A 25797-nucleotide genomic window follows, 5' to 3' on the forward strand; every position below is an offset into this window, starting at 1 on the left:
ATTCTTAAATCAACAAAATTATGCTAATGAGCCTGAGGGGCTCTGGTGGGTGTTTCCAGAGCTCCTGTTCAGGTGGAGGCTACAGCTGCAGATTACCTGAGATCTCCCTGCATTATCCCTTGGGTGAGTTGTTCAGGCTCACCAGATGGATCGTGACAGGTAGAGGGCCTTATTCGCAACTATCCCCTTGCCTATCTGTTGCGCATGTTTTGCTCATTGTAACAGCCTGTGATGCTGCAGCACTGAGGATCTCTGGAAATACGCAGAGTCTCAGGTACATTAGCATGATTTTAAAAGTTGGTTTTAGAAGGAAGGGAATCATGGATAAGAAATATAAGAAGATTATCATAGTCACAGTGCCTGGATCTATGAGTAAGGGCCCCTGGTTTATACATGCTTGCTTTTTAAGGGAAATTTCCTTTAATATCCATTTTTCATGGCCGTTTTGCATCTCTTTGGCATCTGTCTATGCGTGACTCATGAAAAATGGTTCAGAATAGGACATGTTTAACAGAACAGATGTAAGGAAAACTAACACCATGATCAAGGATTGTAAACCAAGTACACTTACATGCTGGTGCATGCCTCCTCTGGCAAATGAGCCTTAGGAGCTCTTGGCTCCATAGCTCTTAATTGAGCCGGGAGCCCCTCGGGCTCATTTGCATAATATCTGCATAAGAAATTTAAAAAAGAGCTTATCCCGCCAGAGGCAGCACACATCAGAATGTCAGTGTGCTTGGTTTACAATCCTTCATCCTGGTGGTAGATTTCCTTTGAATGAATGGACATGTGCATTGATCTGTTAAAAAAGTATTGCATTTCCCATTATCATGAATTGAGTTTGCCTTCCTTATTGTAGCTGTGGACCCCAGGTTATAGCATGACGAAGGTGCACTCTCCAGTTTTGTTCTATCCTCTTCTGCTCTATGTTGCATTCATGTTTACTCTACTGTACAGTTCCATTTGTCTTAAAATCCTGCTGCTTCCCTTGCTCCTGCAAAGATTTGTGGAGACGACATTGTACCGTCATGGACCATGATTTATCATCTGTGCTTCTATTCTTGCTCTGCTGGGTGCTTATTTGTATGTCCCTAATTTCTTGCATAGCTTGTTTCTCTTTGACCACTTTAATAAAGTTTATTGTTGAGTGAAAAAAATGATTGCATTTAGTGCAGCCTTTTTCTGTCCTTTCAAATAACGGAGGGCACATGTGACATGGGTGTTTTGCACCCTGTGAGCTCATCTAATACAGTATACAGGCAGTCCCCTGGTTACATACAAGATAGGGTCCATAGGTTTGTTCTTAAGTTGAATTTGTATGTAAGTCAAAACTGTATAATTTATAATTGTAGATCCAGACAAAAATTTTTTTTGCCCCAGTCTCAAATTTTTTTGCTGTAATGGGCCCAAGGATTATCAATTAAGCTTCATTACAGACACCTTACAGCTGATCATTGCAATCTGGGACTATAGTAACATCCAGAGAGCTTCACCAGAGGTCAGAGGGGCAGAGGGGTCCGTCTTTAACTAGGGGTAGTCGTTTGTCCTTAAGTAGGGGACCGCCTGTATATCATCTATCCTAACACTCCACTGATTCCAGAGCAGCTGTCTTTTTTTTTCTCTAGCCCCTAAAGTTCCTAAATATTTGTGCCATTAGTTTGAGAACTGTATTCTACTGTTAGGTGGGTGGTCTGGGCTGGCACAGACCCCCTGGCACTCACAATCTGAAAGTAGATAACCTAAGTAACTGATGGAACCGATCACACAGAACCACCAGAGTGGAGTGAAAACTATAAGAGAATGCAAAGAGATGGAGGTTGTAGAGCTGCTGACAGGTGCCCTGATAAGACTCCTAGGAATTACATGCATACAAAATTAAATGCGTTTCCATTTACTTTAAAAATAGATTTTTTATAGTGCACCGTTATGCTGTAAATACTATGATAAAACTCTGATATGGTAACTTATATTTTATGGCCTTTTATGTGTCCACAGAAAAAACAGAGCTGGCTCTCACCGTACGAGGCTCCTTTGAACAATCACACAGGATTTTACTACATCCAGAAGCCTGCCATGTGCTCAATTCACGTGAAACTGCTGTTTTTCATTTTCCACGAGACCTGGGAACAGAAATGACAGCTGCCCTGTGCCGAGTTTACTCCTCTTTTGATGTAACCTTTGTAAGTTGCCTAGTAGTCGTTTTTTAATAGGGGACTATTGTGTATTATGCAGGAAAATTGTGTGTTATGAGCATCGTTACTCTAGTATCTCTGCTTGCTGTGACACTGCATACACTGCTGTGACACTCTTATGAGTACATACAGAGATGTGCACATGAGCTCACATATGTTACAAAAATAGAGCTCCCCCTAGTGGTTTCTGATTGCAGACAGAATTAATGCCATTAAAGGGGTATTCTCGTCTGGGCATTTAACATTCAGTTTGATTAATCTGCCATTAATAAACATTTCTTCATTTAGATGTTATTAAAAAAAATGTTCCTGTGTGAAGATAATTTTCCATAAATGTAGTGATATGGTCCCTTAGAAACGAGATGGCTTCCTCGGATACGACCACCTCTGCTGGAGTGATTGCACAAATAAACAAAAGGTTATTGTATATAAAATCACAGAGTCAAAGATATAAAATTAGTGCTCTACTCCTTATACTGTTTGTCAAATGGCTAGAGCCTCTCACCACCTCTTCATGGACTGGAAATAAAAGATATCCCCGACTCCTTGCATCGCCAATCGTCCTCCTTTAGTGGGTTGAAACACAATCCTCGTCTCGTTACCGTGTCCACGGCGTGTTCCCAATCCTACATCAGGAGGTATGCGAAAGGATAGTGCAGATTGCCAGGTTCAAAAAGGAAATAGTATTTATTGTATATACTCACACATTCCAATTTAACTACATGCGCGCTTTTAAATTGGAATGTGTGAGTATATACAATAAATACTATTTCCTTTTTGAACCTGGCAATCTGCACTATCCTTTCGCATACCTCCTGATGTAGGATTGGGAACACGCCGTGGACACGGTAACGAGACGAGGATTGTGTTTCAACCCACTAAAGGAGGACGATTGGCGATGCAAGGAGTCGGGGATATCTTTTATTTCCAGTCCATGAAGAGGTGGTGAGAGGCTCTAGCCATTTGACAAACAGTATAAGGAGTAGAGCACTAATTTTATATCTTTGACTCTGTGACTTTGTGGCATATACGGGAGTATGCCGTATTAGTGGCTCCTCCATATTTTCATGGATATTTTATTATTTATTTCTGTATTGTATATAAAATGTCCGGGAGTTACTGCAGGTCCCACATCAGTCCTGTGGTAATGATTGCTGAATCCTGGTGGTCCGGCAGGGCTCAATAGTGCATGTCTGGCCACCGCTGCCAGAGTGTGACGTGGTCGTATCCGAGGAAGCTATCTCGTTTCTAAGGGACAACATGACTACATTTATTTTTTTTAAAAGTATTTATTTTTGCAGTTTTTGAACATTTTTTAAACAATTACAATAAACAAACCCAAAGAACAAGATTGTCTGGTACATACTTTCTTCCCCACAATGCATAATGATTGAATAACATCCGTGGTAGCGAACAGGATCTTATTGCGTTCCAATATTGACTAAGGGATATAGCACAATGAATGACAGCAGATAATGTAGCCAGACGTCTTGTTCCGACAAAAATAACTGTTGACGTATAGACAGTCAGTCACACACACACACATACCAGCACGCTCAGTCTCCTTCATCGTGGAGAGGAGTATATACCACATGTGATTATAAGGCAGTATGGGGAGTCACGCACCATCTGGACCAGATGCGATCAAACTTCTGGGGACACTTCCTGTTGGTATACAGAGACCGGTAGTGGGGAATGACGCTGTTAATAAGTAGTATCCATCTTTTTAATGGAGGGGGCTCCTGGTCCTTCCAGGTCATCACCACCACTTTTCGGGCGTAGTATAAGACAAACCTAAAGAAAATTTTATCGTAGTGGCCATTGACAACTTCATTTATGATGCCGAGGAGACACACAGAGGGAGACAGTAAGCGTGGGAAATCAAAGTGTAAATTTAGGAACTCCAGCACTTCGGACCAGAAGACAAGAACCCTAGGGCAGGACCAGACACAATGCAGGAAGGATCCGACTTCAGCCTGACAGCGAAAGCAAAGGTCATTAGGCATTGCTCCCATACGGAATAGTCTAGCAGGGGTGAAATATACTCGATGGAGGAATTTAGATTGGATCAGGAAGTCCCTCGCACTCACTACAGATGTGAAGTAGGACAGTTCGACTTCCCTCCAGTCATCATCTGACAGGTCAGGGATATCCTGTCTCCAGCGTTATGACTACATTTATGAGAAATTATCTTCACACAGGATAATTTTTTTTAATAACATCTAAATGAAGAAATGTTTATTAATGGCAGATTAATCAAACTGAATGTTAATGCCCAGACGAGAATACCCCTTTAATGGCATTAATTCTGCGTTTCTTCAGATGTTCTCTCCGTGTTTGCGTGGGTTTCCTCCTACACTCCAAAACATACTGTTAGGTTGTTCAGATTGTGAGCCCCATGGGGACAGGAACCAATTTGCCATGCTTTGTGCAGCGCGGCGTAATCGGTAGGCGCTATATAAATAAAGAATTATTATTTGGTTGCAAATTTGGGTGCAACTCTGAAATCCCGACACTTCCTGCGCTTCTAGTTTCCCCACACATTCTTAGAGCTGCAAAAAGCTGGTCTATGGAGTTCTATTTTATAAACATTTTTGGTTGTGCGCCAATTCATTTACCCCTGCGCCACAATCTAACATCACAGCGTAAATTATAGAACGTTTCCTGGGCGAAAATTGATAAATGCTTCCAAAATTGACATTTGATTACTATTTGCAAATCTGTAGACATTTGGTACATAACTATTCATTTTACTCTTCTTTCAGACCAATGACACAGAAAACGATGGTTCAAATCACACCACCGTACCGCTAAGTTTAATATCTCCTACGGAGAATTACATCGATGTCCAAGTGCCTGCAATAGAAGTAAGCAGGAAAATAAATGTAATGATACACTGTACTTCTATATTACAAACCGCTTGTAATCCCTTCTTCACTAACGAGTCATTGTTTCTTTCTCTTTCAGGGAAATCCTATGGGCATGCAAATCAAATTAAATGAATGGTACAGTATTATTCTCCGTTCTTACACAAAAGTTATTATTTGGGGAACTAATCTATTTTTAAAGTAGTAAAGCTAAAAATCAACATAAGGCAACTTGATATTCGTTCTGGAGTCAAAGAGGGAAAAGGTTTTAAACCTCTCATGCTTGTGGCCCTTGTTGTGGATATTTCAGAGATATATAATTACAGTCATTTTGCACATATGGGAAGATATAAGAATGCTCACATATTATAAAGTATATTCTTTAGTAATTTCTATTGTTAGGAAAAAAAAAGCAGAATCCTCTGTGTAGTCCCAGGGGTTGGACTATGGTTTCAAAAAACAACATGTGATTTGTCTGTGCTGCAGACTCCTCAGCTCTCAGCCCCCACCTTTGTGCTCCTGTACAGCTCCTCCTCCTGCTCCTTCACAGAGGTCACAGCCTGGTCAGCCTGACATCAGTGGGAGAGGGAGGAGCTGTACAGGAGCACAAAACTGGGGGGTTAGAGCAGAGCAGTCTGCAGCGCAAACCAGTCACATGTAAGTTATAACAAATGATTATATTGTACTGCAAATGCTTAGAGAAAGCAGAACAGAATAATTTGCAATGCAGGTGTAATGGGCTTTTGCAACCCGTCTTTAGTGAAAATGAGCTCCCTGGTGACGGGTTCCCTTTAATATCACAGTTTACCATCACATTACCATGTTAAACATAGTCAACGTTCTTTAGTTGATATAACAGTGCCATCTGCTGGAAATTTCAAGAGGTACTTATTTATATGCTAAAAGTATATAGGAACAATGCTCAACTTTTTAATAGAAAAAAACTGTATTTTCAGACTTCAAGTTACTCCTATCACTCCACCAAAGTCAGGAATGGAAGTGAACTTGTGTACTTCTGATTATATTGGCCACAAAATATAACCTGAGGGTGCGTTCACACGTTGCAGTTAAAACTGCATCGCAATCAGCATTGAGGTGGTTTTAGGTGCAGTTTTGTCAATTGAACAGGTGAAATACATGAACTGAATGGGTGAATGACATTTGTGGATCAGTTTTCCCCTTCAAAATCAAATTCATTCGTTCAGTTCATGTCTTTCACCTGTTCAATTGACAAAACTGCACCTAAAACCACCTCAATGCTGATTGCGATGCAGTTTTAACTGCAACGTGTGAACGCACCCTTAAAGGGGTTGTCTGGAGGTTAAATGTTATGGAGTTTTTTTCCAAAAACATCTCCACCCCTGACTCCCTTGAACATGCAGGATGAATTATATATGTACAAATAACGCACTGGACCTAAAAATCAAGAGCAGTCTCCTCCAAAAACTGGTGGGCAAGGCTTAGTGCATCCCCCCCATTACGGTGTGTTCAACCTGCTGTAGAATCATACATTGTAATTGTATATTGAGCAATTTACAAATCATCACTGATTTGACACTAACTAACATAAATCAGTGTATTTTCAGCCCAGAAAAACTCGATGTGAGACTGGGGTTTGACTTATGCGAAAAGGAGAAAATATTCCTTCAAAAACGCAGAAAACTGGTATCAAACACGCTGAAAAAAGTGCTGCAGTTGGAAGAGGATTTGCTGGGTGAAGAGGTAAGAAATGAAAATTTTAAGTTGGAACCTTCAGGGTGCGTTCCCGCGTTGCGTTTTGGTCGCGTTTTCATTGCGTTTGAAACGCATTACAACAGCTGATGAGAGGTAATTTGCCTAATTAACTTACCGTTTACGCTTATTAACGCTATGTTAACGCATGCGTTAACAAAACGCATGTGTTTATGCGTTGTTAACATCGCGTTTACGATGCGTTTTGAAAACGGAAATGTTGACAGTGATATAATTAGGCAAATCACCTCGCCTCAGCTGTTGTATATGCGTTTAAAACGCGATGAAAACTCAGGTCAAAACGCAACGTGTGAACGCGCCCTCAACCTTTTGGCTTGCAAATAACTGGACCTGAATTCTCTATTATTAGATGATAGTTAAGGGAGTCTCACTTTTGGTTTTCCAATTTTTCCAACTCCTTTATCAGCATGTTGAAATATACACTTTGATGTTACAGCCTTAGTGCACCCAGTGACATGATGGACAAAGACATGTGACATTATAAGGACAATACACAAAGATATGATAAAGTATATTTATGGTGAATATTGGGAATGTTTTAAAAAAAAATATATTTTGTTGTTATGTATAAGTCTTATTATTTATTTTCCGCTGTTGTGTTCCTCCTACAGATTAGAACAATGGCGGAAAAAAATAGTCTAAAATCATAGTCCTGCCATATAGACAGGATAAGAGCAGTAGTACTGTGCAGTGCCCATGTATGCAGGATAAGAGCAGTAGTACTGTGCTGTGCCCATGTATGCAAGATAAGAGCAGTAGTACTGTGCTGTGCCCATGTATGCAAGATAAGAGCAGTAGTACTGTGCAGTGCCCATGTATGGAGGATAAGAGCAGTAGTACTGTGCTGTGCCCATGTATGCAGGATAAGAGCAGTAGTACTGTGCTGTGCCCATGCATGCAGGATAAGAGCAGTAGTACTGTGCAGTGCCCATGTATGCAGGATAAGAGCAGTATTACTGTGCAGTGCCCATGTATGCAGGGTAAGAGCAGTAGTACTGTGCAGTGCCCATGTATGCAGGATAAGAGCAGTAGTACTGTGCTGTGCCCATGTATGCAGGATAAGAGCAGTAGTACTGTGCTGTGCCCATGTATGCAGGATAAGAGCAGTAGTACTTTGCAGTACCCATGTATGCAGGGTAAGAGCAGTAGTACTGTGCAGTGCCCATGTATGCAGGATAAGAGCAGTAGTACTGTGCAGTGCCCATGTATGCAGGATAAGAGCAGTAGTACTGTGCTGTGTCCATGTATGCAGCATAAAAGCAGTAGTACTGTGCAGTGCCCATGCATGCAGGATAAGAGCAATAGTACACTGCAGTGCCCCTGTATGCAGGATAAGAGCAGTAGTACTGTGCAGTTCCCATGTATGCAGGATAAGAGCAGTAGTACTGTGCAGTGCCCATGTATGCAGGATAAGAGCAGTAGTACTGTGCAGTGCCCATGTATGCAGGATAAGAGCAGTAGTACTGTGCAGTGCCCATGTATGCAGGATAAGAGCAGTAGTACTGTGTAGTGCCCATGTATGCAGGATAAGAGCAGTAATACTGTGCAGTGCCCATGTATGCAGGATAAGAGCAGTAGTACTGTGAAGTGCCCATGTATGCAGCATAAGAGCAGTAGTACTGTGCAGTGCCCATGTATGCAGGATAAGTGCATTAGTACTGTGAAGTGCCCATGTTTGCAGGATAAGAGCAGTAGTACTGTGCAGTGCCCATGTATGCAGGATAAGAGCATTAGTACTGTGCAGTGCCCATGTATGCAGGGTAAGAGCAGTAGTACTGTGAAGTGCCCATGTATGCATGATAAGAGCAGTAGTATTGTGCAGTGCCAATCTATGCAGGATAACAGCAGTAGTACACTGCAGTGCCCATGTATGCAGGATAGAAGTAGTACTGTGCAGTGCCCATGTATGCAGGATAAGAGCAGTAGTACTGTGCAGTGCCCATGTATGGAGGATAAGAGCAGTAGTACTGTGCTGTGCCCATGTATGCAGGATAAGAGCAGTAGTACTGTGCAGTGCCCATGTATGCAGGATAAGAGCAGTAGTACTGTGCAGTGCCCATGTATGCAGGATAAGAGCAGTAGTACTGTGCAGTGCCCATGTATGCAGGATAAGAGCAGTAGTACTGTGCTGTGCCCATGTATGCAGGATAAGAGCAGTAGTACTGTGCTGTGCCCATGTATGCAGGATAAGAGCCGTAGTACTGTGTTGTGCCCATGTATGCAGGGTAAGAGCAGTAGTACTGTGCAGTGCCCATGTATGCAGGGTAAGAGCAGTAGTAGTGTGCAGTGCCCATGTATGCAGGATAAGAGCAGTAGTACTGTGCTGTGCCCATGTATGCAGGGTAAGAGCAGTAGTACTGTGCAGTGCCCATGTATGCAGGGTAAGAGCAGTAGTACTGTGCAGTGCCCATGTATGCAGGATAAGAGCAGTAGTACTGTGCAGTTCCCATGTGTGCAGGGTAAGAGCAGTAGTACTGTGTAGTGCCCATGTATGCAGGATAAGAGCAGTAGTACTGTGCAGTGCCCATGTATGCAGGATAAGAGCAGTAGTACTGTGCAGTGCCCATGTATGCAGGATAAGAGCAGTAGTACTGTGCAGTGCCCATGTATGTAGGATAAGAGCAGTAGTACTGTGCAGTGCCCATGTATGCAGGGTAAGAGCAGTAGTACTGTGCAGTGCCCATGTATGCAGGATAAGAGCAGTAGTACTGTGCAGTGCCCATGTATGCAGGGTAAGAGCAGTAGTACTTAGCAGTGCCCATGTATGCAGGGTAAGAGCAGTAGTACTGTGCAGTGCCCATGTATGCAGGGTAAGAGCAGTAGTACAGTGCAGTGCCCATGTATGCAGGATAGAGGTAGTACTGTGCAGTGCCCATGTATGCAGGATAAGAGCAGTAGTACTGTGCAGTGCCCATGTATGCAGGATAAGAGCAGTAGTACTGTGAAGTGCCCATGTATGCAGGATAAGAGCAGTAGTACTGTGCAGTGCCCATGTATGCAGGATAAGAGCAGTAGTACTGTGAAGTTCCCATGTATGCAGCATAAGAGCAATAGTACTGTGCAGTGCCCATGTATGCAGGATAAGAGCATTAGTTCTGTGCAGTGCCCATGTTTGCAGGATAAGAGCAGTAGTACTGTGCAGTGCCCATGTATGCAGGATAAGAACAGTAGTACTGTGCAGTGCCCATGTATGCAGGATAAGAGCAGTAGTACTGTGCAGTGCCCATGTATGTAGGATAAGAGCAGTAGTACTGTGCAGTGCCCATGTATGCAGGGTAAGAGCAGTAGTACTGTGCAGTGCCCATGTATGCAGGATAAGAGCAGTAGTACTGTGCAGTGCCCATGTATGCAGGGTAAGAGCAGTAGTACTGTGCAGTGCCCATGTATGCAGGGTAAGAGCAGTAGTACTGTGCAGTGCCCATGTATGCAGGGTAAGAGCAGTAGTACTGTGCAGTGCCCATGTATGCAGGATAAGAGCCGTAGTACTGTGTTGTGCCCATGTATGCAGGGTAAGAGCAGTAGTACTGTGCAGTGCCCATGTATGCAGGATAAGAGCCGTAGTACTGTGTTGTGCCCATGTATGCAGGGTAAGAGCAGTAGTACTGTGCAGTGCCCATGTATGCAGGGTAAGAGCAGTAGTACTGTGCAGTGCCCATGTATGCAGGGTAAGAGCAGTAGTACTGTGCAGTGCCCATGTATGCAGGGTAAGAGCAGTAGTACTGTGCAGTGCCCATGTATGCAGGGTAAGAGCAGTAGTACTGTGCAGTGCCCATGTATGCAGGATAAGAGCCGTAGTACTGTGTTGTGCCCATGTATGCAGGGTAAGAGCAGTAGTACTGTGCAGTGCCCATGTATGCAGGATAAGAGCCGTAGTACTGTGTTGTGCCCATGTATGCAGGGTAAGAGCAGTAGTACTGTGCAGTGCCCATGTATGCAGGGTAAGAGCAGTAGTACTGTGCAGTGCCCATGTATGCAGGATAAGAGCAGTAGTACTGTGCTGTGCCCATGTATGCAGGGTAAGAGCAGTAGTACTGTGCAGTGCCCATGTATGCAGGGTAAGAGCAGTAGTACTGTGCAGTGCCCATGTATGCAGGATAAGAGCAGTAGTACTGTGCTGTGCCCATGTATGCAGGATAAGAGCAGTAGTACTGTGCAGTGCCCATGTATGTAGGATAAGCGCAGTAGTACTGTGCAGTGCCCATGTATGCAGGGTAAGAGCAGTAGTACTGTGCAGTGCCCATGTATGCAGGATAAGAGCAGTAGTACTGTGCAGTGCCCATGTATGCAGGGTAAGAGCAGTAGTACTGTGCAGTGCCCATGTATGCAGGATAGAAGTAGTACTGTGCAGTGCCCATGTATGCAGGGTAAGAGCAGTAGTACTGTGCAGTGCCCATGTATGCAGGGTAAGAGCAGTAGTACAGTGCAGTGCCCATGTATGCAGGATAGAGGTAGTACTGTGCAGTGCCCATGTATGCAGGATAAGAGCAGTAGTACTGTGCAGTGCCCATGTATGCAGGATAAGAGCAGTAGTACTGTGAAGTGCCCATGTATGCAGGATAAGAGCAGTAGTACTGTGCAGTGCCCATGTATGCAGGATAAGAGCAGTAGTACTGTGAAGTTCCCATGTATGCAGCATAAGAGCAATAGTACTGTGCAGTGCCCATGTATGCAGGATAAGAGCATTAGTACTGTGCAGTGCCCATGTTTGCAGGATAAGAGCAGTAGTACTGTGCAGTGCCCATGTATGCAGGATAAGAACAGTAGTACTGTGCAGTGCCCATGTATGCAGGATAAGAGCAGTAGTACTGTGCAGTGCCCATGTATGTAGGATAAGAGCAGTAGTACTGTGCAGTGCCCATGTATGCAGGGTAAGAGCAGTAGTACTGTGCAGTGCCCATGTATGCAGGATAAGAGCAGTAGTACTGTGCAGTGCCCATGTATGCAGGGTAAGAGCAGTAGTACAGTGCAGTGCCCATGTATGCAGGATAGAGGTAGTACTGTGCAGTGCCCATGTATGCAGGATAAGAGCAGTAGTACTGTGCAGTGCCCATGTATGCAGGATAAGAGCAGTAGTACTGTGAAGTGCCCATGTATGCAGGATAAGAGCAGTAGTACTGTGCAGTGCCCATGTATGCAGGATAAGAGCAGTAGTACTGTGAAGTTCCCATGTATGCAGCATAAGAGCAATAGTACTGTGCAGTGCCCATGTATGCAGGATAAGAGCATTAGTACTGTGCAGTGCCCATGTTTGCAGGATAAGAGCAGTAGTACTGTGCAGTGCCCATGTATGCAGGATAAGAACAGTACTACTGTGCAGTGCCCATGTATGCAGGATAAGAGCAGTAGTACTGTGCAGTGCCCATGTATGTAGGATAAGAGCAGTAGTACTGTGCAGTGCCCATGTATGCAGGGTAAGAGTAGTAGTACTGTGCAGTGCCCATGTATGCAGGATAAGAGCAGTAGTACTGTGCAGTGCCCATGTATGCAGGGTAAGAGCAGTAGTACTGTGCAGTGCCCATGTATGCAGGGTAAGAGCAGTAGTACTGTGCAGTGCCCATGTATGCAGGATAGAAGTAGTACTGTGCAGTGCCCATGTATGCAGGGTAAGAGCAGTAGTACTGTGCAGTGCCCATGTATGCAGGGTAAGAGCAGTAGTACAGTGCAGTGCCCATGTATGCAGGATAGAGGTAGTACTGTGCAGTGCCCATGTATGCAGGATAAGAGCATTAGTACTGTGCAGTGCCCATGTATGCAGGATAAGAGCAGTAGTACTGTGAAGTGCCCATGTATGCAGGATAAGAGCAGTAGTACTGTGCAGTGCCCATGTATGCAGGATAAGAGCAGTAGTACTGTGAAGTTCCCATGTATGCAGCATAAGAGCAATAGTACTGTGCAGTGCCCATGTATGCAGGATAAGAGCATTAGTACTGTGCAGTGCCCATGTTTGCAGGATAAGAGCAGTAGTACTGTGCAGTGCCCATGTATGCAGGATAAGAACAGTAGTACTGTGCAGTGCCCATGTATGCAGGATAAGAGCAGTAGTACTGTGAAGTGCCCATGTATGCAGGATAAGAGCAGTAGTATTGTGCAGTGCCAATCTATGCAGGATAACAGCAGTAGTACACTGCAGTGCCCATGTATGAAGGATAGAAGTAGTACTGTGCAGTGCCCATGTATGCAGGATAAGAGCAGTAGTACTGTGCAGTGCGCATGTATGCAGAATAAGAGCAGTAGTACTGTGCAGTGCCCATGTATGCAGGATAAGAGCAGTAGTACTGTGCAGTTCCCATGTATGCAGGGTAAGAGCAGTAGTACTGTGTAGTGCCCATGTATGCAGGATAAGAGCAGTAGTACTGTGCAGTGCCCATGTATGCAGGATAAGAGCAGTAGTACTGTGCAGTGCCCATGTATGTAGGATAAGAGCAGTAGTACTGTGCAGTGCCCATGTATGCAGGGTAAGAGCAGTAGTACAGTGCAGTGCCCATGTATGCAGGATAAGAGCAGTAGTACTGTGCAGTGCCCATGTATGCAGGGTAAGAGCAGTAGTACTGTGCAGTGCCCATGTATGCAGGGTAAGTGCAGTAGTACTGTGCAGTGCCCATGTATGCAGGGTAAGAGCAGTAGTACAGTGCAGTGCCCATGTATGCAGGATAGAAGTAGTACTGTGCAGTGCCCATGTATGCAGGGTAAGAGCAGTAGTACTGTGCAGTGCCCATGTATGCAGGGTAAGAGCAGTAGTACAGTGCAGTGCCCATGTATGCAGGATAGAAGTAGTACTGTGCAGTGCCCATGTATGCAGGATAAGAGCAGTAGTACTGTGCAGTGCCCATGTATGCAGGATAAGAGCAGTAGTACTGTGCAGTGCCCATGTATGCAGGATAAGAGCAGTAGTACTGTGAAGTGCCCATGTATGCAGGATAAGAGCAGTAGTACTGTGCAGTGCCCATGTATGCAGGATAAGAGCAGTAGTACTGTGAAGTTCCCATGTATGCAGCATAAGAGCAATAGTACTGTGCAGTGCCCATGTATGCAGGATAAGAGCATTAGTACTGTGCAGTGCCCATGTTTGCAGGATAAGAGCAGTAGTACTGTGCAGTGCCCATGTATGCAGGATAAGAGCAGTAGTACTGTGCAGTGCCCATGTATGCAGGGTAAGAGCAGTAGTACTGTGAAGTGCCCATGTACGCAGGATAAGAGCAGTAGTATTGTGCAGTGCCAATCTATGCAGGATAACAGCAGTAGTACACTGCAGTGCCCATGTATGCAGGATAGAAGTAGTACTGTGCAGTGCCCATGTATGCAGGATAAGAGCAGTAGTACACTGCAGTGCCCATATATGCAGGATAAGAGCAGTAGTACTGTGCAGTTCGCATGTATGCAGGATAAGAGCAGTAGTACTGTGCAGTGCCCATGTATGCAGGATAAGAGCAGTAGTACTGTGCGTTGCGCATGTATGCAGGATAAGAGCAGTAGTACTGTGCAGTTCCCATGTATGCAGGATAAGAGCAGTAGTACTGTGCAGTGCCCATGTATGCAGGATAAGAGCAGTAGTACTGTGAAGTGCCCATGTATGCAGCATAAGAGCAGTAGTACAGTGCAGTGCCCATGTATGCAGGGTAAGAGCAATAGTACTGTGCAGTGCCCATGTATGCAGGATAAGAGCAGTAGTACTGTGAAGTTCCCATGTATGCAGCATAAGAGCAATAGTACTGTGCAGTGCCCATGTATGCAGGATAAGAGCATTAGTACTGTGCAGTGCCCATGTTTGCAGGATAAGAGCAGTAGTACTGTGCAGTGCCCATGTATGCAGGATAAGAGCAGTAGTACTGTGCAGTGCCCATGTATGCAGGGTAAGAGCAGTAGTACTGTGAAGTGCCCATGTATGCAGGATAAGAGCAGTAGTATTGTGCATTGCCAATCTATGCAGGATAACAGCAGTAGTACACTGCAGTGCCCATGTATGCAGGATAGAGGTAGTACTGTGCAGTGCCCATGTATGCAGGATAAGAGCAGTAGTACACTGCAGTGCCCATGTATGCAGGATAAGAGCAGTAGTACTGTGCAGTTCGCATGTATGCAGGATAAGAGCAGTAGTACTGTGCAGTGCCCATGTATGCAGGATAAGAGCAGTAGTACTGTGCGTTGCGCATGTATGCAGAATAAGAGCAGTAGTACTGTGCAGTTCCCATGTATGCAGGATAAGAGCAGTAGTACTGTGCAGTGCCCATGTATGCAGGATAAGAGCAGTAGTACTGTGAAGTTCCCATGTATGCAGCATAAGAGCAATAGTACTGTGCAGTGCCCATGTATGCAGGATAAGAGCATTAGTACTGTGCAGTGCCCATGTTTGCAGGATAAGAGCAGTAGTACTGTGCAGTGCCCATGTATGCAGGATAAGAACAGTAGTACTGTGCAGTGCCCATGTATGCAGGATAAGAACAGTAGTACTGTGCAGTGCCCATGTATGCAGGATAAGAGCAGTAGTACTGTGCAGTGCCCATGTATGTAGGATAAGAGCAGTAGTACTGTGCAGTGCCCATGTATGCAGGGTAAGAGTAGTAGTACTGTGCAGTGCCCATGTATGCAGGATAAGAGCAGTAGTACTGTGCAGTGCCCATGTATGCAGGGTAAGAGCAGTAGTACTGTGCAGTGCCCATGTATGCAGGGTAAGAGCAGTAGTACTGTGCAGTGCCCATGTATGCAGGATAGAAGTAGTACTGTGCAGTGCCCATGTATGCAGGGTAAGAGCAGTAGTACTGTGCAGTGCCCATGTATGCAGGGTAAGAGCAGTAGTACAGTGCAGTGCCCATGTATGCAGGATAGAGGTAGTACTGTGCAGTGCCCATGTATGCAGGATAAGAGCAGTAGTACTGTGCAGTGCCCATGTATGCAGGATAAGAGCAGTAGTACTGTGAAGTGCCCATGTATGCAGGATAAGAGCAGTAGTACTGTGCAGTGCCCATGTATGCAGGATAAGAGCAGTAGTACTGTGAAGTTCCCATGTATGCAGCATAAGAGCAATAGTACTGTGCAGTGCCCATGTATGCAGGATAAGAGCAGTAGTACTGTGCAGTGCCCATGTTTGCAGGATAAGAGCAGTAGTACTGTGCAGTGCCCATGTATGCAGGATAAGAACAGTAGTACTGCGCAGTGCCCATGTATGCAGGATAAGAGCAGTAGTACTGTGAAGTGCCCATCTATGCAGGATAAGAGCAGTAGTATTGTGCAGTGCCAATCTATGCAGGATAACAGCAGTAGTACACTGCAGTGCCCATGTATGAAGGATAGAAGTAGTACTGTGCAGTGCCCATGTATGCAGGATAAGAGCAGTAGTACTGTGCAGTGCGCATGTATGCAGAATAAGAGCAGTAGTACTGTGCAGTGCCCATGTATGCAGGATAAGAGCAGTAGTACTGTGCAGTTCCCATGTATGCAGGGTAAGAGCAGTAGTACTGTGTAGTGCCCATGTATGCAGGATAAGAGCAGTAGTACTGTGCAGTGCCCATGTATGCAGGATAAGAGCAGTAGTACTGTGCAGTGCCCATGTATGTAGGATAAGAGCAGTAGTACTGTGCAGTGCCCATGTATGCAGGGTAAGAGCAGTAGTACTGTGCAGTGCCCATGTATGCAGGATAAGAGCAGTAGTACTGTGCAGTGCCCATGTATGCAGGGTAAGAGCAGTAGTACTGTGCAGTGCCCATGTATGCAGGGTAAGTGCAGTAGTACTGTGCAGTGCCCATGTATGCAGGGTAAGAGCAGTAGTACAGTGCAGTGCCCATGTATGCAGGATAGAAGTAGTACTGTGCAGTGCCCATGTATGCAGGGTAAGAGCAGTAGTACTGTGCAGTGCCCATGTATGCAGGGTAAGAGCAGTAGTACAGTGCAGTGCCCATGTATGCAGGATAGAAGTAGTACTGTGCAGTGCCCATGTATGCAGGATAAGAGCAGTAGTACTGTGCAGTGCCCATGTATGCAGGATAAGAGCAGTAGTACTGTGCAGTGCCCATGTATGCAGGATAAGAGCAGTAGTACTGTGAAGTGCCCATGTATGCAGGATAAGAGCAGTAGTACTGTGCAGTGCCCATGTATGCAGGATAAGAGCAGTAGTACTGTGAAGTTCCCATGTATGCAGCATAAGAGCAATAGTACTGTGCAGTGCCCATGTATGCAGGATAAGAGCATTAGTACTGTGCAGTGCCCATGTTTGCAGGATAAGAGCAGTAGTACTGTGCAGTGCCCATGTATGCAGGATAAGAGCAGTAGTACTGTGCAGTGCCCATGTATGCAGGGTAAGAGCAGTAGTACTGTGAAGTGCCCATGTACGCAGGATAAGAGCAGTAGTATTGTGCAGTGCCAATCTATGCAGGATAACAGCAGTAGTACACTGCAGTGCCCATGTATGCAGGATAGAAGTAGTACTGTGCAGTGCCCATGTATGCAGGATAAGAGCAGTAGTACACTGCAGTGCCCATATATGCAGGATAAGAGCAGTAGTACTGTGCAGTTCGCATGTATGCAGGATAAGAGCAGTAGTACTGTGCAGTGCCCATGTATGCAGGATAAGAGCAGTAGTACTGTGCGTTGCGCATGTATGCAGAATAAGAGCAGTAGTACTGTGCAGTTCCCATGTATGCAGGATAAGAGCAGTAGTACTGTGCAGTGCCCATGTATGCAGGATAAGAGCAGTAGTACTGTGAAGTGCCCATGTATGCAGCATAAGAGCAGTAGTACAGTGCAGTGCCCATGTATGCAGGGTAAGAGCAGTAGTACTGTGCAGTGCCCATGTATGCAGGATAAGAGCAGTAGTACTGTGAAGTTCCCATGTATGCAGCATAAGAGCAATAGTACTGTGCAGTGCCCATGTATGCAGGATAAGAGCATTAGTACTGTGCAGTGCCCATGTTTGCAGGATAAGAGCAGTAGTACTGTGCAGTGCCCATGTATGCAGGATAAGAGCAGTAGTACTGTGCAGTGCCCATGTATGCAGGGTAAGAGCAGTAGTACTGTGAAGTGCCCATGTATGCAGGATAAGAGCAGTAGTATTGTGCAGTGCCAATCTATGCAGGATAACAGCAGTAGTACACTGCAGTGCCCATGTATGCAGGATAGAAGTAGTACTGTGCAGTGCCCATGTATGCAGGATAAGAGCAGTAGTACACTGCAGTGCCCATATATGCAGGATAAGAGCAGTAGTACTGTGCAGTTCGCATGTATGCAGGATAAGAGCAGTAGTACTGTGCAGTGCCCATGTATGCAGGATAAGAGCAGTAGTACTGTGCGTTGCGCATGTATGCAGAATAAGAGCAGTAGTACTGTGCAGTTCCCATGTATGCAGGATAAGAGCAGTAGTACTGTGCAGTGCCCATGTATGCAGGATAAGAGCAGTAGTACTGTGAAGTGCCCATGTATGCAGCATAAGAGCAGTAGTACAGTGCAGTGCCCATGTATGCAGGGTAAGAGCAGTAGTACTGTGAAGTTCCCATGTATGCAGCATAAGAGCAATAGTACTGTGCAGTGCCCATGTATGCAGGATAAGAGCATTAGTACTGTGCAGTGCCCATGTTTGCAGGATAAGAGCAGTAGTACTGTGCAGTGCCCATGTATGCAGGATAAGATCAGTAGTACTGTGCAGTGCCCATGTATGCAGGGTAAGAGCAGTAGTACTGTGAAGTGCCCATGTATGCAGGATAAGAGCAGTAGTATTGTGCAGTGCCCATCTATGCAGGATAACAGCAGTAGTACACTGCAGTGCCCATGTATGCAGGATAGAAGTAGTACTGTGCAGTGCCCATGTATGCAGGATAAGAGCAGTAGTACACTGCAGTGCCCATATATGCAGGATAAGAGCAGTAGTACTGTGCAGTTCGCATGTATGCAGGATAAGAGCAGTAGTACTGTGCAGTGCCCATGTATGCAGGATAAGAGCAGTAGTACTGTGCGTTGCGCATGTATGCAGAATAAGAGCAGTAGTACTGTGCAGTTCCCATGTATGCAGGATAAGAGCAGTAGTACTGTGCAGTGCCCATGTATGCAGGATAAGAGCAGTAGTACTGTGAAGTGCCCATGTATGCAGCATAAGAGCAGTAGTACAGTGCAGTGCCCATGTATGCAGGGTAAGAGCAGTAGTACTGTGCAGTGCCCATGTATGCAGGGTAAGAGCAGTAGTACTGTGCAGTGCCCATGTATGCAGGGTAAGAGCAGTAGTACTGTGCAGTGCCCATGTATGCAGGGTAAGAGCAGTAGTACTGTGCAGTGCCCATGTATGCAGGATAAGAGCAGTAGTACACTGCAGTGCCCATATATGCAGGATAAGAGCAGTAGTACTGTGCAGTTCACATGTATGCAGGATAAGAGCAGTAGTACTGTGTAGTGCCCATGTATGCAGGATAAGAGCAGTAGTACTGTGCAGTGCCCATGTATGCAGGATAAGAGCAGTAGTACTGTGAAGTTCCCATGTATGCAGCATAAGAGCAGTAGTACTGTGCAGTGCCCAAATATGCAGGATAAGAGCAGTAGTACTGTGCAGTGCCCATGTATGCAGGATAAGAGCAGTAGTACTGTGAAGTACCCATGTATGCAGGATAAGAGCAGTAGTATTGTGCAGTGCCAATCTATGCAGGATAACAGCAGTAGTACTGTGCAGTGCCCATGTATGCAGGATAGAAGTAGTACTGTGCAGTGCCCATGTATGCAGGATAAGAGCAGTAGTACACTGCAGTGCCCATATATGCAGGATAAGAGCAGTAGTACTGTGCAGTTCGCATGTATGCAGGATAAGAGCAGTAGTACTGTGCAGTGACCATGTATGCAGGATAAGAGCAGTAGTACTGTGCGTTGCGCATGTATGCAGAATAAGAGCAGTAGTACTGTGCAGTTCCCATGTATGCAGGATAAGAGCAGTAGTACTGTGCAGCGCCCATGTATGCAGGATAAGAGCAGTAGTACTGTGAAGTGGCCATGTATGCAGCATAAGAGCAGTAGTACAGTGCAGTGCCCATGTATGCAGGGTAAGAGCAGTAGTACTGTGCAGTGCCCATGTATGCAGGGTAAGAGCAGTAGTACTGTGCAGTGCCCATGTATGCAGGGTAAGAGCAGTAGTACTGTGCAGTGCACATGTATGCAGGATAAGAGCAGTAGTACACTGCAGTGCCCATATATGCAGGATAAGAGCAGTAGTACTGTGCAGTTCGCATGTATGCAGGATAAGAGCAGTAGTACTGTGTAGTGCCCATGTATGCAGGATGAGAGCAGTAGTACTGTGCAGTGCCCATGTATGCAGGATAAGAGCAGTAGTACTGTAAAGTTCCCATGTATGCAGCATAAGAGCAGTAGTACTGTGCAGTGCCCATGTATGCAGGGTAAGAGCAGTAGTACTGTGCAGTGCCCATGTATGCAGGATAAGAGCAGTAGTACTGTGCAGTGCCCATGTATGCAGGATAAGAGCAGTAGTACTGTGCAGTGCCCATGTATGCAGGGTAAGAGCAGTAGTACTGTGAAGTGCCCATGTATGCAGGATAAGAGCAGTAGTATTGTGCAGTGCCAATCTATGTAGGATAACAGCAGTAGTACACTGCAGTGCCCATGCATGCAGGATAGAAGTAGTACTGTGCAGTGCCCATGTATGCAGGATAAGAGCAGTAGTACTGTGTAGTACCCACCTATGCAGGATAACAGCAGTAGTACTGTGCAGTGCCCATGTATGCAGGATAAGAGCAGTAGTACTGTGTAGTGCCCACCTATGCAGGATAACAGCAGTAGTACTGTGCAGTGCCCATGTATGCAGGATAAGATCAGTAGTACTGTGCAGTGCCCATATATTCAGGATAGAAGTAGTAGTACTGAGGTCCTTATTATCTCTTCATGGCAGTATCAAACTTGGTGCGTGGTTTGGATGGCTATGGGTCCCTCAGAAGCCTTTGACCCCAGGTGACCTCCCATGCTTCCTTTATTCAATAAAACTTTGTTGAAACTATAATAAAAACAAAATAGTTCCTTACAATAGGTAACATATACCCCTCACAGGGATACTGCCCCTATTATAATCCACATCTGCATCTGTCAGCCTCTTCTAGACCAGTATGTTTGTCACATTGTATAATTCCATTTACTGTGATGACCGCATGTCATGGTCTCTGTTTTTCATTTTTTTTATAGATCCCAGTTGTGGCAATCATGGCAACCGGTGGAGGAGCCCGTGCTATGGCCTGTTTGTACAGTCATCTGTATGCAATTCAGAACATGGGCCTGTTGGATTGCGTTACATATATAGCAAGTGCCTCTGGATCTACATGGTAAACCATATTTTACTTATTGCAGATCTTGATTTACTATTGGGTTGCTCAAAAAAAGCTAAAAAATACACAAGTCCCCTCCTGGTGTAGGAATTGGATTAGACTCGAAAAATTGTAGGAATTTGTGTGACTAAACATTTGCATAATCATTGCGGAACATAAGACAACATAAGCAAAATTTAGCCAAATGACGCAACCACTATTATAAATCTGAAAAAAAACCCTTTATTTGTTTATTTCTTTAGTTTTTATCTCCTGTATTTCCCTTATTATCATTATGGGGGGCATGTTTGGATGGGGGTCTTTTTGGGGCTGACAGGTCCTCTTTGACATTGACTTATCGTTCAATTAGGACCACAAGCAAACTGTATGAGGATCCTAACTGGTCACATAACAAGTTGTCGGAGGCCATAAACAATGTGAAGAAACATGTGACAAAAAATAAAATCGGCATTTTTTCAATGGATCGTCTGAAGTACTATCGCAAGGAGCTCCAGCAGGCTACAATTGATGGACAGAAAACCTCATTCACTGACCTCTGGGGACTTATGCTGGAATCAATGTTGAACATTGGGGTAAGAAGTCCTGCTGCCCAGGATCATGTGACCCCTGGCTTCCACCAGTGTAACACTACTGCGTCTGCTGTAGCACTAGGAGCTACTTACTTTAGTCCATTTTGTGCTGTCCATTTTTGTGTTACATGTGTGATTTCAAGGCAGTGAACAGAAAACTGGAGCGGATGCATACATGGTGGAAAGAACAATATTTCATAAAAGAGTGACATGAACATGTTTTGCAATAAGTATCTTCCTTATACCTATTTCTCAACTACATTTCCTTATTTTGTCCTTGCAGAGAAATGAAAGCAGGCTTTCTGATCAGCAAGCAGCCCTGGACAATGGTCAAAACCCACTACCCCTTTACCTGGCAATGAACGTAAAACACAACACTATCAGCACACTGGATTTTAAAGGTATCACCATTCAGGGAATCTGTGATACATCTAATATATTCCTTTACTAAAATATGTTGCTTGTGTTGGTGTAGAGTTCATGGACCCTTTAAAAATTGAAGGGCCCAATAAGGATCCTATTACAGCACCTGTGATTTTATTAAGTCAAATTCATGAATTCATGAAGTAAAGAAATTGGTACAGTACCCTTCTCAACTGCAATCAATCTGAATGATTCAAGGACTTGTCTCCATAATATTTCCTTAAAGGGAACCTGTCACCAAAACACTGTTTTTAAGTTCTCCCACGTGCCCACAGTCAATCCCAAGCATATCCAAAACCAGTTTTCATTAGATTTCTGGCTCTTTTCTTTCAAGTAATAACTTTTATAAAACTTTACCTGGCTCCCTGCCTAGTCGCCCCCTGGGCGTGGTCATTGTTTCTTGAAGTAAGTGCCCTCTCCACAAACTGCTCGTCCTCCTCGATTTTTAGAGAGTGCCCTTCATCACCTCCATCAAATCAAATCTTCCAGTTTCATTAATAGGTACCACTCCACTGATACTGGCTTAGTTTCTTCTAGTCCCCACCATTACTGAGTAACTATTAGTTGATAGTTTTGGATCTCTACTGTCAGATGGGTGGATCCAGGCTGTTGGCTGAAGTGCATGTCCACACAGATGACAGTACAGAGCCGTAAAGGGAACCTGGCAGCAGCTTATCCCCCATAAGCCCACAAACGTTACCTTGTTATATATTATGCATGTCCCCCAGTGGTCCTACTGTCATATTTCCATGTGCCAGCACTCCTCAAAAATCCTCTTAAAGTCAAATGTAAAACGCAGTCAGGAAGGTCATGCACACTGAGATCTTGGCATTGAAGGAGAATGACGGATGGGCATTCAGAGGCAAGGTTGGCACACATGACGCTTGGAGGCGGGGCTGCCTGACTGTTTGGATGAACAGACATACCTCTGCCTTTTACAGTCTAATTAAAAGGGATATTTCAGGAGTGGTAGTGGAACAAGGTACTGTTGGTGGGCTTAGAGGGGATAAGGTTCCTTTTAATAGCATGTTGGTAATGAGACTACCCTGCTAGTATGCTATGCTATTTAGGCCCACTACTTTCAGATGGGTGTCCTGGAAAGGGAAGATCTGACAGTAAAGAGCACAAAATATTGACACTGATTGCTTTGGAGCCAAGGTAAAAAATTACAACTCTGCTTGAATCACTGGGGTATAGATATACTAGAGGAGAGGAAAAACGGGCACAGCGCCTATAGCGTAATATTGTTGATTAACTGGATGAGAAAGAATGCTGAAATTAATGCTAATTACCTTTGTGGGTAGTGCGGGATGACACAACATGATTCCGTAAAACTTGGGTTGCTGCTGCGTCTCGGAGGGCCCCCCCACGAGGTTTCACGTTCAGCGAATGACGAGCGACATAAGTTTGTTTCACTTTTCTTCAACACACTGTGCAAATGCAACTGGTATTGCTCGGTTAAAAAAAAATATTTTTCTTTGATAAAATATTATGATATAAAAAATATGTTTCAAGCCAGTGCCGGGCTCTTCATCAGTACCATTACATCTATTACTTGCCATGTTACTGATGAAGAGCCCGGGCTTCAAACACAGCTCCTCTTTAAAGGACATCTACCAGCAGGTTACTGGTGATAGTGTCCTAATTCGGCTGGTCGTTCCGTTAAGGGGATGGGAGGACTGTTTTTTTTAGAAGTTTTCTGGCATCTTTATTAACTAAATATTAACTTTGTAAAACAGCTGGATGCGCTCAGGATGATGCCACCAGAGGAACTTTTGGCTTCACCGTCTTTTAATTTATGCACGCTCTCTGCTGCAAGCCTCCTCCTGCTCCCGGACAGGGAATTAGGATTCGGCCGGTGATGTCAGAGCTGTGGCGTGGAGAGAGCGGGGTGTGTGCTGTTTACTAGTTCCCACACCCGGGAGCAGGAGGAGTCTTGCAGCGGGGGGTGTGCTCTAGATAGGGAAGTCTAGAGGTGCTCGGCGCCATCAGCCTGAATGCCTCCGGCTGTATTACAAAGTTAATATTTTGTTATTAAGGATGCCAGAAAACTTCTAAAAAACAGTCCCCCCCATCGCCTAGATGAAATGACCAGCCTAATTAGGTAATCTGTTACCCATGTTTGCTAAGAAATGAGTGCCCCTTTCTCTTGCCACATGACTCCATAATGTTGCCATCCAGTCACAGGGCTCAAATTATGTAAGCCACAGTATGACCTTAAAAATGTGTAGCCAACCACATGGGTCCAGTACCAGTCACTTATGATTCCCACATGTTCCATATTGGCCCCGTGTCAATACAACAGTGCCAACCATTTATACGTCTCCCATGTTTAGAGAAGAAGTGTAAGTTATTCCGTAAATACATTTATGTAAGTTGAATATCCATTTATAAACAAGTGCATGTGTTTTCAGAGTGGTGTGAATTTACCCCTTACGAAGTCGGGCTTCTCAAATACGGCGCCTCTATCCGAACAGAGGATTATGGAAGTGAATTCTACATGGGTCGACTGATGAAGAAACATCCAGAACCTCGTATTTGTTTTCTTCAAGGTAATTCACAAGACTATATTATGTTTTATGGGGCTCCATTAAGGACTCATGGAGGGGACACATAGATTTCTTTGGGGCCTATAGTACCTTAATGAGCCTCTGTTTTCATAAGAAGTCTAACAAAGATGTCTGTCTTTGGAATAGGTCAGTAACATCATATGGTAGTACTTTGACTTCCAGCACCCCACTGATTATATATACAGGCAGTGCCGGGGTTACTTACAAGATAGGGTCTCTAGGTTTGTTCTTATGTTGAATTTGTATGTTAGTCCGAACTGTTTACTTTATAATTGTATCTACAGTCAAAATTTTTTTGGTTTCTATAACAATTGGATTTTAAAAATGTTTGGTTGTCATAAGAACCAGGATTAACAATAAAGCTTAGTTACAGACACCTTTGATAACTGTTACAGCTAGTAATTGTAACGTAGGACTAAAGTACAGTAAATTACTTACATCCAGAGGTCCGTTTGTAACTAGGGGTCATCTGTCGGTTGTTCTTAAGTAGGGGACCACCTGTAATGGCCTAGGCTGCAGCAGCACTGGATATAGAAAAGATCTATTCAATGTGTGGTGGTTGAGAAGCTCTCTTCCATTTTGGGCTGTTGCACACTTTAATTGCAGAGCACTGCAAATTTTAAGCAAATTTCCAGCTATTTCCATCAACTGATTAGTGGGGGCATCAAGAGTTCAACTCCCATAGAGTATTTATGTCATGAATATGAAAGTTCAGAAACCTTGATTAAAAGTTCTAAAAAATTATAAAACTTAATAATATATTGTTTTGTTCCTCAAATATAGGTTTATGGGGCAATGTATTCTCCTTGAATTTAGTGGACACCTGGTACTTAACAACACAACTGGATACTTTCTGGGATACTTGGGTCAAAGACAGAATTAAGGATATTGGTATATTCTTTTCTTTCTTCTCCTTCCTTTTTATATTTTCTTTTTCACTAACTCCAAACTATAGATGAATAACTCAAAATCTATCTATCTTTCTATCCACCCAAAAAATTGAGCTGAAAAAAGTGTCTCAGTGGATTTATTCCATATTTAACGAAAATCTACCACCAGGATGTTGTAAAACAAGCAGGTGCACCCTTTGGCAGGATCTGCTCTTCTTTAAAAGGAACCGGTCATCAGAA

General features: G+C 44.4%; 1 protein-coding gene across 2 annotated transcripts in view; it reads left to right on the forward strand.

Moving 5' to 3' along the window:
* The window catches only part of LOC140069688 (cytosolic phospholipase A2 delta-like), a 47112-nt gene that overhangs the window by 16081 nt on the left and 5234 nt on the right, over window positions 1–25797 (forward strand). Inside the window, exons 1-10 of one of the 2 annotated variants that reach the window (XM_072115669.1) lie at window positions 1621–1835; window positions 1996–2180; window positions 4958–5059; window positions 5160–5197; window positions 6646–6781; window positions 20966–21102; window positions 21455–21677; window positions 21958–22075; window positions 24512–24649; window positions 25451–25558. In XM_072115669.1, the coding sequence (XP_071971770.1) occupies window positions 1751–1835; window positions 1996–2180; window positions 4958–5059; window positions 5160–5197; window positions 6646–6781; window positions 20966–21102; window positions 21455–21677; window positions 21958–22075; window positions 24512–24649; window positions 25451–25558 (1270 nt within the window). In that variant the 5' untranslated portion in view covers window positions 1621–1750. Of the gene's footprint in view, window positions 1–1620; window positions 1836–1995; window positions 2181–4957; window positions 5060–5159; window positions 5198–6645; window positions 6782–20965; window positions 21103–21454; window positions 21678–21957; window positions 22076–24511; window positions 24650–25450; window positions 25559–25797 lie in introns of those variants that run through there. The other variant, XM_072115667.1, reaches the window with a different exon arrangement.

The sequence above is a fragment of the Engystomops pustulosus genome, chromosome 7 (assembly GCF_040894005.1).
Source record: "Engystomops pustulosus chromosome 7, aEngPut4.maternal, whole genome shotgun sequence".
Taxonomy (NCBI): domain Eukaryota; kingdom Metazoa; phylum Chordata; class Amphibia; order Anura; family Leptodactylidae; genus Engystomops; species Engystomops pustulosus.